At 48.3% G+C, this 16,166-nt stretch overlaps 2 protein-coding genes across 3 annotated transcripts in view; one reads left to right on the forward strand and one right to left on the reverse strand.

The window, feature by feature from the left end:
• Window positions 1-16,166, reverse strand: part of HORMAD1 (HORMA domain containing 1) — a 578,262-nt gene that overhangs the window by 357,012 nt on the left and 205,084 nt on the right. The gene's annotated exons all lie outside the window — the stretch shown is intronic.
• On the forward strand, window positions 8,491-12,357 carry MLLT11 (MLLT11 transcription factor 7 cofactor). Of its 2 annotated transcripts, none has more exons than XM_083477461.1 (2): window positions 8,491-8,759; window positions 11,916-12,357. In XM_083477461.1, exon 2 carries the CDS (start codon window positions 11,922-11,924, stop codon window positions 12,204-12,206), a length of 285 nt encoding a protein of 94 aa, XP_083333587.1. In that variant the 5' UTR covers window positions 8,491-8,759; window positions 11,916-11,921; the 3' UTR covers window positions 12,207-12,357. The 2 variants fall into 2 exon arrangements, with proteins under 2 accessions (XP_083333587.1, XP_083333586.1); XM_083477460.1 differs by lacking the exon at window positions 8,491-8,759 and adding an exon at window positions 9,945-10,090.

Raw genomic sequence — 16,166 nt, forward strand, 5'->3', positions numbered from 1 at the left:
GCTCAACCAAAGGCAGTTGAGATGGGCCCAGGAGTTCTCCAAATTTAACTTTGAGATTTGTTACGTGCCAGGCCCAGAGAATGTTAGGGCGGACGCTCTCTCACGCAAACCTGAATATTTGGAGGGGGAGGGAGCACCCGAAGAAACCCATATCATTCCAGAGGACCGCTGGGTGTGTGGGGCGACTTTGGTGGGGCAAAGGGAATTGGTAGAGGGTACGGTGCATGATGCATACGCCCAGGACAAACTCAGGGGTCTCAGGAGGGAGGAAGACAAATCCGGTGGTTTTGAGGAGAGAAACGGGGCATTGTATTATAAGGGAGCGTTATATATACCTGAAGGGGAATTGAGGGAGAAGGTACTCAAGCAGCTGCACGATAGCCCCACAGCAGGGCATTTTGGGCAACACAAGACCATGTGGCTGGTTACCAGGGAATTTTGGTGGCCCAAGGTCAGGGAAGATGTGCGGGAGTATGTGAGAGGGTGTGAACAATGCCAAAGAGCCAAGGGGGAGAGGCGGGCGCCGGCTGGTTTATTAGAACCACTGCCCACACCTGAAAGACCGTGGGAAGCAGTGGCAATAGATTTCATGACTGATCTGCCAAGGTCTAGAGGGAAAACAGCCATCATGGTTGTAGTAGACCTGTTAACTAAAATGGCCCACTTTATAGCCTGCTCACATGCGGTCACAGCAGAAGAAACAGCCAAATTGTTTGTAGAGAATGTGTTTCGGTTGCATGGCGCCCCCTTGAGGGTGGTTTCAGACCGAGGGAAACAATTTACTTCCAGGTTCTGGAGGAAGCTCATGAGCTTACTGCATGTAGAGGTTAATTTTTCAACGGCCCGTCATCCAGAAACCAACGGGCAGGCGGAAAGAGCAAATGGGGTTCTCCAACAATATTTGCGGTGTTATGTTAATGACAGAGAGAATGATTGGGTGGAGAAGCTGGCGTTGGCAGAATTTGCCTACAACAATGCAGAGAACGTGTCCACGGGGATGAGCCCCTTTTTGGCTAATCACGGGTGCCATCCCAGAGCCTTCCCAGGGGGGGAGGGGGAGAACTGGAGCGTTCCAGCTGCAGAACAGTTCGTTGAAGAAATGGAAGCGATCCATCGCCAGCTCCAACTCAACTTAAACAGGGCTAAGGAGGAATATAAGAGGCAGGCAGACAAAAACAGAAGGGAAGGTGAAAGCATCAGGGTGGGGGACCAGGTGTGGCTGTCAACCCAAGGGTTGCCGTTCAAAGGAGGTTGTAAGAAATTAAGACCCAAAAGGCTGGGTCCGTTTGAAGTCATGCAGCAGGTCAATCCAGTGGCTTTCAGGCTCCGGTTACCGAACCACATGAAGCTGCACCCAGTTTTTCACAGGTCGTTGCTGTCACCGTATAGAGGAGACAGTGAAGGGAGGGTCACTAGGGGACCAGCAATGGAGGAGAAGGAACACAGCTACCATGTAGCGGAGATCCTCGATTCCAGGTGGAAGGGAGATCAAGTAGAGTATTTGGTAATGTGGGAAGGGGAACCGGAGTCGGAAAACACCTGGGTTAGGGCAGAGGATGTCAATGACGAAGTTTTAATAGAGACTTTTCATCAGAGGTTCCCACGTAAACCTCAGCCTGTAGCGAGGTTCCGAAGGGAATACTTTGCCACCACCGACGAGGAAGAGGAGTTGGAGGGGTTCCCAGATTCTGAAGAGGAAGAGGATTCAGCGAGCCAGGACGACGATCGATGGAGGGAATTGTTCGAGACGTCGGAAGATGAGGAAGATTCTTTTCGGGGTTTTAGCCCTTCACCTCCCAGGAGAGAGGAAATAGGAGGGGGTGAGGGGGGCCCTGGAGGGGAGGTGGATGTCAGGGAACTGCCATCGGAGCATCAGGTGGTGGAGGGGCTCAGGGAGGAAGAAAGAGACTCAACAGCTGAAGCAGGGACCAGCAGGGGGAGGAGTGGATCTCTGAGGGAATGCGAGCAGGAGGGAGGGCTCAGGGACGCTTCCAGCGAGAACAGTGGGGAGGTATCTGAGTCTCCCATAGTGAGACCCACACCTCGCCGGAAACTGTCACGCCGTGAGTCCAGGAGACGCGTTTCCGTTAAGGAGCTCCTTTGCTGGAAACGCTTCCGCAGACAGCCACTGTCGGACTCTACTAGTGACTAGAGCAGACATGTCTGAGGAGCTCCGTCACACACGGAGGTTTGTGGGGTCGCACAAACTCTGAGGGAGCACGTTTTTACGCACAAGCAGCTAATCAATCCCTTACATGGGGTAACAGAGTTTTTAGGGGCTAACTAGGCTGGGATAGCTGGGATGGCAGGCTTGTGGGTTTTTGAATGTCTGATGTAGATTTTTTTCAATTTCGTTGTTCTGTATGGGACAATGACAATAAAGATTATCGTATTGTAGGTCCATAAATTACCATATAGCATATATTCAACACAAAAACAGTGTCAATTTGTTGTTGACAAAGGACAGCTGGGCATATAAAAGGCCCCGTTACCTTCAGTAGCTGAGGGCCTCATCAAACCTAAATCTGGCCCTGGGCCCGATCCTTTTCTCCCTTGATGATCCTGACGCCCTGCCTCAGGGGTTGGGCATCTGTTCCGTGGGCTGAAGAGCCTCCATGTTTAGAGGCAGTCTACCAGCAGCAGGGTAGCAGCTGGTAGCATGGGGGGGGGCGGTAGCCAGGATTTATGAGGGGTACCCACCTGTCACCATCCTCTGCCTGGCTCTGTCTAGCAGAACTGTCTCAACAACAGCTGTATATTACTTTCTTTTGACCCCAAGTGCTCAGAAAAACCTGTCCAAATCTTTCTACAATTTCTACTTTCAGTATTTATATTTATTTACTGTATTTTTCGCCCTATAGGACACACTTTTCCCCCTCCAAAAATGAAGGGGAAATCTGTGTGCGTCCTATGGGGCGAATGCAGGCTTTCGCTGAAGCTTGGAGAATGAGAGGGGTCGCTGCGCACGGACCCCTCTTGCTCTCCAGGCTTCAGGAAGCTATCAGCAAGCCTGGAGAGCCCGCCGGAGTTCCCGCCGGGCTCCCTGGGCTGTGGATAGCAGCCTGCTGCACGGAGCGCGGGGAGCGCTGAAGCAGAGCACCCCGCATTTTGGGCAGACATTGGGCAGCCCCACAAGCTCGGGGGACAGCGGGGAGGCACAGCGCGGCCATCCCACTGTTCCCCAAACTGGTTTGGATTCCCCGACCAGGTTTTTTTTGGGGGGGGGGAAATAAAGGATTCCCCCCCCCTTTATTTCCCCCCAAAAAACTAGGTGCGTCCTATGGGATGAAAAATATGGTACTTGATTTTTTGGGGGGGTAGTCCCTGACTATGCCCATGGCTGGTAGACTGCCTCTAAACTTGGAGGCTCTTCTGCGTCACCGTTTAGGGACAAATCTGGGCTGCCGGTTTTCTCAGCGGCTTTCGGGGGTTTTGGGCGACAGGTGTTCCTAGCCCTGCTTGGATTCGCCAGAGTTGGAACCCGGGACTTTTGGTACACCAAATAAAGTGTTCTGTTGCTGGGCTGTGTGGCCCTTCTCTTAAACAGAACAATAAGATTCCAGTTCTCATTGTTGCGAAGGAAAGGGCTGGTTTAAACAGAAGCTGTCCGACACAGAGACAGACCTTTGGTCTCTCTAGCGCAGGACTTTCCAGGGATTTTAGGCAGAGGTCCTCTCCTGCCAGGGCATGTTGAATTTTCCAATGTTCAAATTTCCCAAATGAGGAGTCCTAAAAGGTTGCAACCTGGCTTGGGAATTCAAAGGATATTTCTGTTAAATTAATATAATTTAGTTTTGCTTGGTAAGTAAAACGTAAAATTGCATAGAAATCATTAAAATGATTGCCAAGTACTGACAATTATATTACAATTTTAGTAGTACAGTGGCACCTTGGGTTAAGAACTTAATTCTTTCCGAAGGTCCGTTCTTAACCTGAAACTGTTCTTAACCTGAAGCACCACTTTAGCTAATGGGGCCTCCTGCTGCTGCCGCGCCGTTGGAGCACAATTTCTGTTCTCATCCTGAAGCAAAGTTCTTAACCTGAAGCACTATTTCTGGGTTGGCGGAGTCTGTAACCTGAAGCATATGTAATCCGAGGTACCGCTGTAGTAGTATTTAGCCTTGGCTGACATTTTCAGAAAGTAAAATTAAAATTATTTGGTTTTCCAAAAGCAGCTGATGTGCTTCTCTGATGAATGTAGACTTACCAAGCTAAATGGAGGACATTTGCTAGCCTTTAAAAGGCCTCTCTTATCTGAATTTTCATTTTTCACTCAGCTCACTAAATTTCTTAAATGCCTGCTTGCAATAATAATATTGTTATTACAGCCGATTTCCAAAATCAGCCTAACCCTTTCCATGTTGTTTTCTTGAGTAGGCCCACTGAAATTAACCAGATCTATGAAGTTCAATGGTCCTACTCTGCGTAGAGCTTAAATTGGCTGCAACTCTTGTAAGATATATATGCAAGTGGGATGTTTTGTAAATATTCATCAACAGGATAGAAGGTTGCTTACATAATATTTTTTTTGAAGACCTCAAGTGGAATGCCTCTGAGCGTGTCCAGAGTGCTTCTCCCCCTAAAACACAGGAAGAAGCAATCTGAAGGCAAATATTGAAAGCATACACAGAGCGACGAACAGGCTTCTCTTTTTGTTTTTGAAGGGATAAGATCCCCTCCGAGGGTGTCAAACGACATGGACAGGAAGCCGTTGATAAAAATAACACCTGATAAAAAAATAACATTGAATAAAACGGAACAGAAGTTTGTACAATTACTTATATTTAGACTCACAACCGCTATGTGTTACAAATCTTCAAGGCCGTTTTCTAAAAAGAGAATACTCTTCCTAAAAGGAGGTTTATCAACAGCTATAAGCGACGAGGTTACGTCAGCATGAAACACGACAGCTCCCATAATTTACCTCTTCTCGAGCGCTCAAAAAGCTGCTGAAAGATTCATGAAATTGAAGACAAGCTGCGAGGTTGTTCCGAGACCTGCTGAGCAATGCCTCCCAGGAGTTTTAAAAGAACACGTCGTATCCGTTGCTGGCAGTGCTGCAGGCTCGCTCGGAAGAGGTTATTAAGGCATTTCCCTGTGACGGGGAGTTCCACAGGCTCCCTGAAAATGCCGGCAAGGCGTAAGGATGGGGAAATGAGTCAATTTCAGGTTCTGTTTTTATTTGTTTCCAGTCTTCAGTCCCCCACATTTCCACATTAGTTTGGGTTTAGAAAAGAGAGGGTCATGTACACATTCTCTTTCTGGGTTGTTCTGCGGCTATGATGGAGGAGGAGAGCATGCAGACCATAATCTGAACTCCCTGGAGGCTGGTCGGTGCATACTGGCTGTCCACAGTCTTCCCCAGCCCTACCTGGAGATGGAGCGGACCTGGGACCTTCTGCATGCAGAGCAGGTGTTCTACTACTTACTGAGCTAAGGCCCTTAAGTATAATATCAAGTTTCTAGTCCTCATAGTTCCGAAGAAAGTGCGGACTTGGGAAGGGACATAGGAAGCTGACTTACACTGAGTCAAGCAATTGGTTCATCTCGTTTTTCCTCTGTACGTTACTATGCGCAAGGACTGAGCTAAAACCTCCCTGTGACTTTCTCCCCAAATCATATGCTGTTTTTGCTCAGTTTCCTCAGTAAAGTGTCATCTTTCACTCCAGACTGTGTTATTTAAATTACTTTTCTAACACAGGAATCTTTTTTTAAAAAAATGGTGCAGGGTTCCCTGGGAAGAAGAGTTGATTGTTAAACAGCTTGTAGTTCTGGGAGAGGGGGTAGAGAGAGGGGTCTCCGAACAACTCTCAGCTCTCTTAGTGAACTATAGTTCCCAGGATTCTTTGGGGGAAGCCAAAGTCTGTTAACGTGCTATAAGAGTGCGTTAAATTTATGGTGCAGGCATAACCACGCTCCTTGCCTGAAGCACTGGAGAGCAGCTGCCTACCAGTGTGGACAATATTGAGTTAGATGGACTGATGGTCTCAGTGAAAGGCAGCTTCCTAGAGCATCATTAGAGCTATATCCCTGAGAATAATAATAATAATAATAATAATAATAATAATAATAATAATAATAATAAATTTTATTTATATCCTGCCCTCCCCAGCCGAAGCTGGGCTCAGGGCGGCTAACAACAATTTAGAGATATACACAGTGTTATGTATTGAAGTTTGTCAGCATCGCCCTTGAGCCAGCACCACCAACTGGACTCAGCCCCGACTGGGCCAGGCAAGCTGGGTAGCACTTCCAGAGACCATCTTCTGCACAGGAACAGGTCAAAGTGCTGTGGACTCACAGCTTAGAGTTGTGAGACCAGATTCACTCCAATAAGAAGACAGTCGTCGCACAGCAGAGTATAGCAGAGTATAGCAGAGCATAAACGACTCGGAGAGCAGCTCTGTAGAATATCTTCTTTTATTCTATCTACAACTATAATACACAACTATGTACAGAGCTAAATGAGGTCTAAACGAAAATGCTGAACTGCACTGAGTGTCTGCAGCTGCTCTTAGCAGCAACCTTATCTATACACACGATCTCTCTCTAACACTCAGTCTCTCTCTCTCTCTTTGATGTGAGGCTGGAGCGGAATTAGTAGAGAGCAGAAACCGCCCCCCTCCTCTCTCGAGAATCAGCAGAGAACATCAGCAGATTCTTGGATATGGGAGGGGTGATGTATTGAAGTGTTATGTATTGAAGTTCTCACCTCAGACCCACAGAGGCTGAGGAATATGATACTTGCGTCAGCTCGTTGGCTTGGAGGTAGCAGTCAAACCGAGCGAGGTAGGAGTCCCATGATTCAGAGGCTGGCGCAAACGGCGGTAGAGGCACAAGTGAAGCCATGATTCCGATGCCGGCGTGAAGGGCGATGGATGGAACACCGTGCTCTAGCCAGGACAGTCAGCTCTGAATTGGTTCTGTTCAGTGATTTCGCCTTGTGTGGGGAAATGCTTCAACTAACTTCCCATCATGGCCACTGGGCCCATCACCTCCTGGCAAATAGAAGGGGAAGAAATTGAGGCAGTGAGACACTTTCTTGGGCTCCATGATCACTGCAGATGGTGACAGCAGCCACGAAATTAAAAGATGCCTGCTTCTTGGGAGAAAAGCAATGACAAACCTAGATAGCATCTTAAAAAGCAGAGACATCACCTTGCCAACAAAGGTCCGTATAGTTCAAGCTCTGGTTTTCCCAGTAGTGATGTATGAAAGTGAGAGCTGGACCATAAAGAAGGCTGATCACAGAAGAATGGATGCTTTTGAATTCTGGTGCTGGAGGAGACTCTTGAGAGTCCCATGGACTGCAAGAACCTCTCCATTCTGAAGGAAATCAGCCCTGAGTGCTCACTGGAAGGACAGATCCTGAAGCTGAGGCTCCAATACCTTGGCCACCTCATGAGAAGAAAAGACTCCCTGGAAAAGACCCTGATGTTGGGAAAGATGGAGGGCGCAAGGAGAAGGGAACGACAGAGGACGAGACGGTGGGACAGTGTTCTCGAAGCTACTAGCATGAGTTTGACAGAACCGGCCCTGCTGTGGGGGCCACATTTGTAAGAACTTGATTTTTCAGTGTGGCAGCACCTGTGGAACTCCCTGCCTATTGACACCAGGCAGGTGCCTTCGCTGTGCTCTTTTTGGCACCTGCTAAAAACAAACCTATCCAGGTATTTAGAATCTTAATATTTTTTTTTTTGGTCTATTGTTACCTTATCTTTCCAAAGGCCTTATCCATTGCTGCTGTTAATTTTTTTATTATTGGTAACTTTATTGTTCCATCTTTCTTTAAAAACTGCTTTGAGGTGGTGTTTGTCTTTTTAACCATCAAGCAGTGTGCAATTTTTATTCAATAATTTGCAATCAGAAGAATAGGATGGATATATGGTATGTATGTGTGTGTACATGTGTGTGTGTGTATATGGTTAGCCTTGGTGAAGACTTGACGTTTTTAACCCCAAAAAAGTTTTTGATTGCTTTTCTGCTGAAATGAGGCTGCCTTTTAATGTTTTAATGTTGTTTTTTAAGCTGTATTTCAATAAATTGTTTTTATATTTGGTGTTAGCCGCCCTGAGCCTTGGCTGAGGTGGGCGGGGTATAAATAAAATCATCATCATTATTACTATTATTATTATTAATGTGTGTGTATATATTCTGGCCTTTGATACTATAGATAGATAGATGATAGATAGATAGATAGATAGATAGATAGATAGATAGATAGTATCAAAGGCCAGAATGAAGACGTGTGTCACCAGCGTTCATCTTTCTCTGTTCCTCCACAACTGCATCGTAATTGCTAATAATGCAGCAATTATCTAATCGTTGCCGTTTTAAAAACACACACAACCCCCCCCCCCCCCGCTCCTGGCAAGCTCACAGAGATTGCATCCGCCATGCATATATATGGAAGGAAAATCTCCATGGCTTCAGCCTCCTTCCCCGACTGAAAATAGAAAATTCTTCTCAGAGCTGATTCACTGGGGCCGCTGCAGTCCCTGCGATGAAGGCTTAGGAGGGGCTGCATTGCAGCAAAAAAAAAAGAGGAGAGGCTTGTGCGCAACAGAGACAGACCCACACAGACACACACACACACACACACCCCCAGCCAGACAAAAGCAGGAGGGGAGACGGATCACACCATCTGCCCATCTCTCTGGACCACTAGAGATCTCTCTGTCTCTCTCTCTCCTCCAGCACAAAAGGCATCTCCTGTTTCGGTTGCATCCGAAGCCCCTTTTGGTCCTTCTCTGAGGAAGGTAAGGAAGAGCCGGAAAAGAAAGAGGGCATTTGAAATATATATGATTTGGAGGTAAATGGGGGGGGGGGGGGAGAATGTATTTTAATTCTGGTCGGATTCTTCCATCTTCCACTTGTCCTTTAAAATAGACAAATAAATCTCGCATTGTTATTAATCTGTTCCGAGTTAGCATCTTCCTGCATACAATACATTTTGTCTTCTTTTTTTAAAAAAAGGCTCGTTCAGACCTGTTAAGCCTGTCTGACTGTTGGGATTGGAGGAGATAAATGTCTTAATAATAATAATAATAATAATAATAATAATAATAATAATAATTTATACCCCGCCCTCCCCAGCCAAGACCGGGCTCAGGGCAGCTAACAAACAATAATAAAAACAAGTTGATTGAAATACAACTTAAGAAACAAGATGAAAATACAACATTAAAACATTGAAATGCAGCCTCATCACAGGGGGAGAAAGGAAAAAAAGAAAGAAAGAGGGGGAGATATAGATATATAGCTATAGATAGGTGTTTAGATTAGACTGATTGAAATAAATGGGCCTAAGAATGCCACCTTGATTAATTTCCATGGGTCTCCTCAGAGTAGGGCTTCTTCTTCAACCCATGTCATTGCCAGCCACCTGTTCAGTGTTAAAAACGTTTTAAAATGCTACGTAATTCCGTCCTCTTTATTGAAACGCAACCCTTCTCTGACCACTCCCTTGTTGTATGGAGAGATATAAGTATTTTTAGAAACCCGAAGAGGCGACGGTGGTCCACAAATGAAATGGTCTTTGAAAATGAAAATTTAAAAATCAGGTTTTGAAACAACAAGGCTGCAATCCTAACCAAGTCCACTCAGAAGGAAGTCCCATTTAACTCAAGGGGGCTTACCCCCAGGTAAGTAGGGTTAGGATCTCAGCCCTTTTAATGGCTCTCTCGCTCTCTCCACCTCCTTTCCACTTATTAAATTAAGCAGGTGGTGATTCGGGGCTCGCGGAGCCTCTTCGGTTTTGATTCCGCCAGTCATTTGGTGCCTTTCAATAAAACGATTATCCGGAAACAATGTTAGAAGGATGTGTCTGCTTACATAAAAATATCCACGCACCCACCCCCCACCCCATCTTGCAGAGGGGGCTATTTTCAAAACGCAGATGTCTGCCACATGCCTGGGATGCCACACAAAGGTCTTTCAGAGGAGCCTGCACACTCACACAAATCCCCACCCCTCTTTTAAAATTAAAAGTGATGTAATTTTTCTTGGGAGCCCAGAAAGGCGTTGAAGGCAGAGATAGATATAGCACAGCAGGAACCAGGAGATGGCTCCCTTGAAGGAAAACACAGAGGTGCGTTGAATGCGTACAGTTATATTTTTCAAAAAATGCACACTCAGGTGAAGCGTAACCTCCAGATTTCAATTCCTTTTCCTTCCTTCCTTCCTTCCTTCCTTCCTTCCTTCCTTCCTTCCTTCCTTCCTTCCTTTCTTTCTTAAAAAAGAGTAAGTTTCTAGAAGCTGAGATGTGAGGCGAAATGGACAGGCGCTGCTCTTATTTTTGTGGGGAGGCGAGGCGAGAAGCTAGCCTGCTTCTCCCCCCTTTCGGGGTTTTATTTTTGAACCCCCATGGGAGTGCAGTCTTGCTAGCCAAGGACAGCATGTCTGGGAATAGGGAGCAGAGAAAATTGGCAGAGAAGGCGCAAAGAGGGGCAGGTTGGGGGGCCGCCCCTCCTTGGATGATGGATGGGTGGATGGGGAGATGTGCTACTGCCTGAAGAAAGGCAATCTCCAGACTGAGAGGTGGGGCAGTGAGGAGGGAGGCTTAGGAGATCTGTGGCTGGGAGTGGGAGAGAGGGAAGGGACCGCAGTGAAGACCCACCCAAGGGTGTTGCTGTTGGGTGTGGGGAGAGGAACTTGCGGCCGGAGGAGGGACGGGCCCAGACCTCAGGGTTCTGTCCTCTCCCCCATGCTTTTCAACATCTACATGCAGCCGCTGGGAGAGATCATCAGGGGGTTTGGGCTGGGTGTTCATCAGTTTGCAGTTGACACCCAGCTCTACCTCTCTTTCAAATCAGAACCAGTGAAGGCAGTGAAGGTCCTGTGTGAGTCTCTGGAGGTGGTTGGAGGATAGATGGTGGCTAACAGATTGAGGCTGAATCCTGACAAGGCAGAAGTACTGTTTTTGGGGGACAGGAGGCAGGCAGGTGTGGAGGACTCCCTGGTCCTGAATGGGGTGACTGTGCCCCTGAAGGACCAGGTGCGCAGCCTGGGAGTCATTCTGGACTCACAGAGGTCCATGGAGGCGCAGGTCAATTCTGTGTCCAGGGCGGCTGTCTATCAGCTCCACCTGGTACACAGGCTGAGACCCTCTCTGCCCGCAGACTGTCTCTCCAGAGTGGTGCATGCTCTGGTTATCTCCTGCTTGGACTACTGCAATGCGCTCTATGTGGGGCTACCTTTGAAGGTGACTCAGAAACAACTCATCCAGAATGTGACTGCCAGATTTGGTGACTGGGAGCAGCCGCCGAGACCATATAACACCTGTCCTGAAAGACCTACATTGGCTCCCAGTACGTTTCCAAGGACAATTCAAAGTGTTGGTGCTGACCTTGAAAGCCCTAAACCAGACATAGCCAAACTTGCCCCTCCAGCAGTTTTGATACTACAACTCTCATCATCCCTGACCACTGGTCCCGTTAGCTAGGGATGATGGGAGCTGTAGTCCCAAAACAGCTGGAGGGCTGAGTTTGCCTATATCTGCCCTAAATGGCCTCATCCACCCCCATCGTTCTGCCTGGACACTGAGGTCCAGCTCCGAGGGCCTTCTGGCAGTTCCCTCCCTGTGAGGAGTGAGGCTACAAGGAACCAGGCAGAGGGCCTTCTCGGTGGTGGCGCCCGCCCTGTGGAACACCCTCCCATCAGATGTCAAAGAGATAAACAACTATCTAACATTTAGAAGACATCTGAAGGCAGCCCTGTTTAGGGACGCTTTTAATGCTTGATGTTTTATTGTGTTTATATGAGTTGGGAGCTGCCCAGAGTGGCTGGGGCAACCCAGTCAGATGGGCGCCATATAAATAAATTATTATTATTATTATTATTAGCGACATGCCTAGCACTCAGGCCTCCCAAGCATTCCCCTAACAGAAGATCCCTTCTTCCTCCTCTCTTCTCAGCAAGAAATGAGGGACACAGTCAACTCCCAGTACGACTCCTTTCTCTACTGGAAGATGCCCATCCCAGAACTGGACCTGAGCGAGCTGGAACACCTGGGCTTAGCTGAGCTGGTCGCCTACAAGCCCAAGGGAGGCTATGGCAGCTTCGCGGCAGAGCGGAAGAAACAGAACCGCAACATCTCCGACGGGGAAGACGACGGCGAAGACACCAGCCTCCTCCAGTTCAACAGTTTCAATTTCTGGAGGGCTCCTATACCCTGCGTCGGCCCTTTAGATTTCGACCTGATCTGAGGCCTGTGCAGCTGGGCTCCTGTCCTTCAGTGCGGCGAGTGAGGCGGCTAAACCTTTTGTCTACACCCCCACCTTCCGACGAATTCCCCGTAGTGTTTTCCTTTTCAAATTGTACGGCGAGGCTGAATTGCAAAATTGCTTCTGTCGGTGTCGTCTTCCTGTGTCTCTCTCCTTCTCACATTCTGTCTCTTACATGTTTTTGCGGGCGGGGAAGGGGACTGTGGTTTGCAAAATTGGGACTGAATGTATTTATTGGCTGCAGGGTGAACTGCGTCGAGAGGCCCTGAGGTTCGCCCACGTTCCTGTTTGTGGCGATGGCAGCCGGAAGTGTGCGGGGAATTAAGCGAGGCATTTCCACACACCCCTTGATCATAAAAACGACTCTGTACAGCTGGGTGGCTTTTGAGGGGATCGCAGCTAAGATCTGGAGCAGGAGTCGGCAACTAAGCAGCCTCTGAGCAAATTCCGGCCCGCGGGTCTTTGGCCCGTCGAGCTGCAAGCTCTGTTTCCTTCTTCCTCTTGCCAGCAGCCACTTTCAGAAAGCGTGAAATTACATATCTTGCTTCTGAATAACTCGAGAGGGATAATTTGTGTGTGTGGGGGGGTGTTGGGGGGTCTGCGCTGCCACTTCCGGGTTCAGCCGAGGGGGGAGGGGGCGCCAAAGAAGCGCCATTTCTTGGGGGAGGGGAGGGAGATGTGTAGCCAAGATGGAAGCTCAGCTCCTGGACGTGTTTGAGATTAAACTGCAAAAGAAAAGAGGTGTCTTTAAGAGCGTTTGTGGTGGTGATTTCATAATAACCACAAGAGATTTGTGCACCTGGAGATTTATCGTGCACGGAGCGGAGGCGGTTCGCTGCCCCCCGCCTTGCCGCCCCCACAAGTACATTATCAAATTACAGCTTTGTCTTTTACGCAGCTGCTGGGGAAACAGGATTGCGGTTCAGAGTCAGGAATCAGGACGAATCTTATTTTATGAGCTGGAATGTGGGATAAGACAGGAACTGGGGAGGCTTATTGCCAGTGGCCCTTGGAGCGGGAATCATAGCTGTCAACTTACAGATTTGAAAATAAGGGACCAGCATCCAAAATAAGGGACCTGCAGCCTCACCTGTTCCAGGCACTCCAGTCTTCCTGTCCTCCTGCAGTCTGGTCGAACTCATGCTGGTAGCTTCAATAACACTGTCCAACCAACTTTGTAACCAGAGGTTCAACTGAATAGAATCTGAATCACATGCACCACAAGGCCTATGCAGCCTCAACCTAAGATGGCTCCCCGGCCTGGCTTTGCACTGCAAAGTTTGGAGCAGCACATGCAACAAAATGGCGTCCAGCATTCAAAAACCCCCTCAGCTTGCATTAACTAGCCACACACAAGGCATGCAAGCTCCACCCTCCCAGTCGTTCTTAGACTCCTTATTGGGTGAGCAACACAGCCAAGCAACACAGTTGGAGCCTCCCTCCTCCCTGGCCGGCAGGGAGGGAGGGAGAGGAGCTGCTTCCTTTGAAATTTAAGGGACATCATTTAAGGGACATCCATCAATAAGGGACAGCAGTGGGACATGGCGCTGGAATAAGGGACTGTCCCTTCAAATAAGGGACACTTGACAGCTATGGCGGGAATGCCTCTCCTCTCCAACCGTAAAACAAAAAGGGAGTGGATTTTGGCCGACTGCAGCCACAGTCCACAGCAGGAGTTAGCAACTAGCGGCCCGCAAGGAAAATCCGCCCCAGGGGGCAATAGGGAGTGAATTGGGTAAAGGCTGGCATGACCTGAAAGTTAACAGCAGCCAATATTATAAACACTGTTGCACCAACCACTTATCCACAGACCAGAACAAAGATCCGGGTTTTTCAATAACATCATGTGTGGAGACTCAGGCCTTATCGTGTGACCTGCAGTGGCCCATTGGCCTCAGGCGGCACATCACTGGGAGCCAGTCCGTGCCGCTCACTCTCCCTGAGCCGGAAACCTTAAGAGAGCCAGCGGCAAATTTCTAAAGTTACAGATAGATATAGATAATTTATTATGGTCGGAGACCAGCTTATAAAACACACTTGGGGGTACAATCCCAGAAGGAAAACAAACATTTAAAACAATGTACAACAATAAATTTAAAATTTATAAATGCAATAAGCATATAGACACTTAAAACTTGAAGATAAGCTACCACACAGAGATGAACCAGAGTCACCCATGGAACTGAGTTTGGGGATTTTCTTAATGAACTAGTTTCGATAAGGGGATGGTCTGCGCCTACAAATCTGTACACAGAATCTGGCGACCATCCGGGTCGTCTTATGATCTTTGCCTACAGGAGAAGGTCAAATTTTTGCTTTTCCGGGAGGCCAGCGAGCCTCACCAGGAGTCTAACCACCTTGTGACTCGAGACCTCCAAGGTGTTGTCATTTGTGGACCTTAAGGTCCTCCGCGGGGCAGACCAGGAGAGGCGGTCCCGTAGGTACGTGGGTCCGAGGGCTTTAAAGGTGGCTCTTGGCTCTTCTGTTGCCCGCTGCCAACATGCAGCCCCACACGGATTTTTCTCCCCAAGGGAGAGTGGTCTTTGACATAGGGGGCTCCCGGCCTACACAAATCCTTTGACCACATCCCAGACTAAAAAAACCCCAGCTTCTGTTAACCCAGCCTGTGCCAAGCCAAATGAAAAGGCGGCCTGCCCGTACGTCTCACGGAGATCCGAGAGAAGAATGGGACTCTGAATACCCAAACAGTGAGCTGGGGCCCAGTGCACCGCGGCCTCCCAGCGCCGGACAAAAGCCTCATTCAAAAGATGGCAAGACGCCTCTTCGCACCATGCACTTTGCTCAAAGCCGGGCTGAAGGTCCCGTCGATGGCGGTGGCTGCTGGCGAGGAAAACACATGACCTAAGGCCTCAAACGTAATAAATTGCGGGGTGTGGAGGCAGGAGACAAGTTGAGGCTCTGTTTTCTTAGAAAGGGAAGCCTTTCTTTTTTTTGGGGGGGACGACAGTTTTGACACCTTTGAGGGATTCATCGGACGACGCCCCTGCTGCTGCGCATCGCCACGGCCTCCGTATACCGGGTGGAAAAGTTTCCTGAAATGGACAAGAAGTGTGTCATGTACTGAGTTGAATAGGATTCAGAATGCAGCAGTTTGATTGGTCCTAGAACAACAGGATCCAGAAGGCAGCAGTCTGATTGGTCCTAGAACAATAGGATTCAGAATGCAGCACTCTGATTGGTCTTAGAACAATAGGATCCAGAATGCAGCAGTCTGATTGGTCCTAGAACAATAGGATCCAGAATGCAGCAGTCTGATTGGTCTTAGAACAATAGGATCCAGAATGCAGCAGTCTGATTGGTCTTAGAACAATAGGATCCAGAATGCAGCAGTCTGATTGGTCCCAGAACAATAGGATCCAGAATGCAGCAGTCTGATTGGTCCTAGAACAATAGGATTCAGAATGCAGCAGTCTGATTGGTCTTAGAATAGGATCCAGAATGCAGCAGTCTGATTGGTCCACAGGAGCCACCCAATCCAGCTCCAGGTGGAAGTGAATCCGCAATCTGATTGGCCTACAGGAGAATCCCAGAATTAGCCAATCACGTGGGGCCCATTGTGTAAATAATGTATATAAAGCAGACATTCTGGGGAAACTTCCATTCCTCCTCAACCACTATGAGCTGAATAAAGAGCATGAAATCCGCTCTCGACTCCGAGTATATTTCAAAGTGGAATAAATAGAGTCCTTCCAAATCTCACAGTGTGCTGCTGCATGGATAGTTTACGTACATTTCATGAAGTTTAATCCTAAAGGAAGAATCGCAGGGCAGTGGGCAGACTGGCTGCCTTGAGTGCAGAAGGTGCCAGGTCCCCAGTCGCATCTCCTGGTAGGACTGGGGGCAATCTCCCATCAGAAACCCTGGAGAGCTGCTGCCAGTCAGTGTATACAGTGCTGAGATGGATGGACCATTGGTCTGGCT

The sequence above is a fragment of the Podarcis liolepis genome (assembly GCF_965112155.1).
Source record: "Podarcis liolepis genome assembly, chromosome: 15".
NCBI lineage: Eukaryota > Metazoa > Chordata > Lepidosauria > Squamata > Lacertidae > Podarcis > Podarcis liolepis.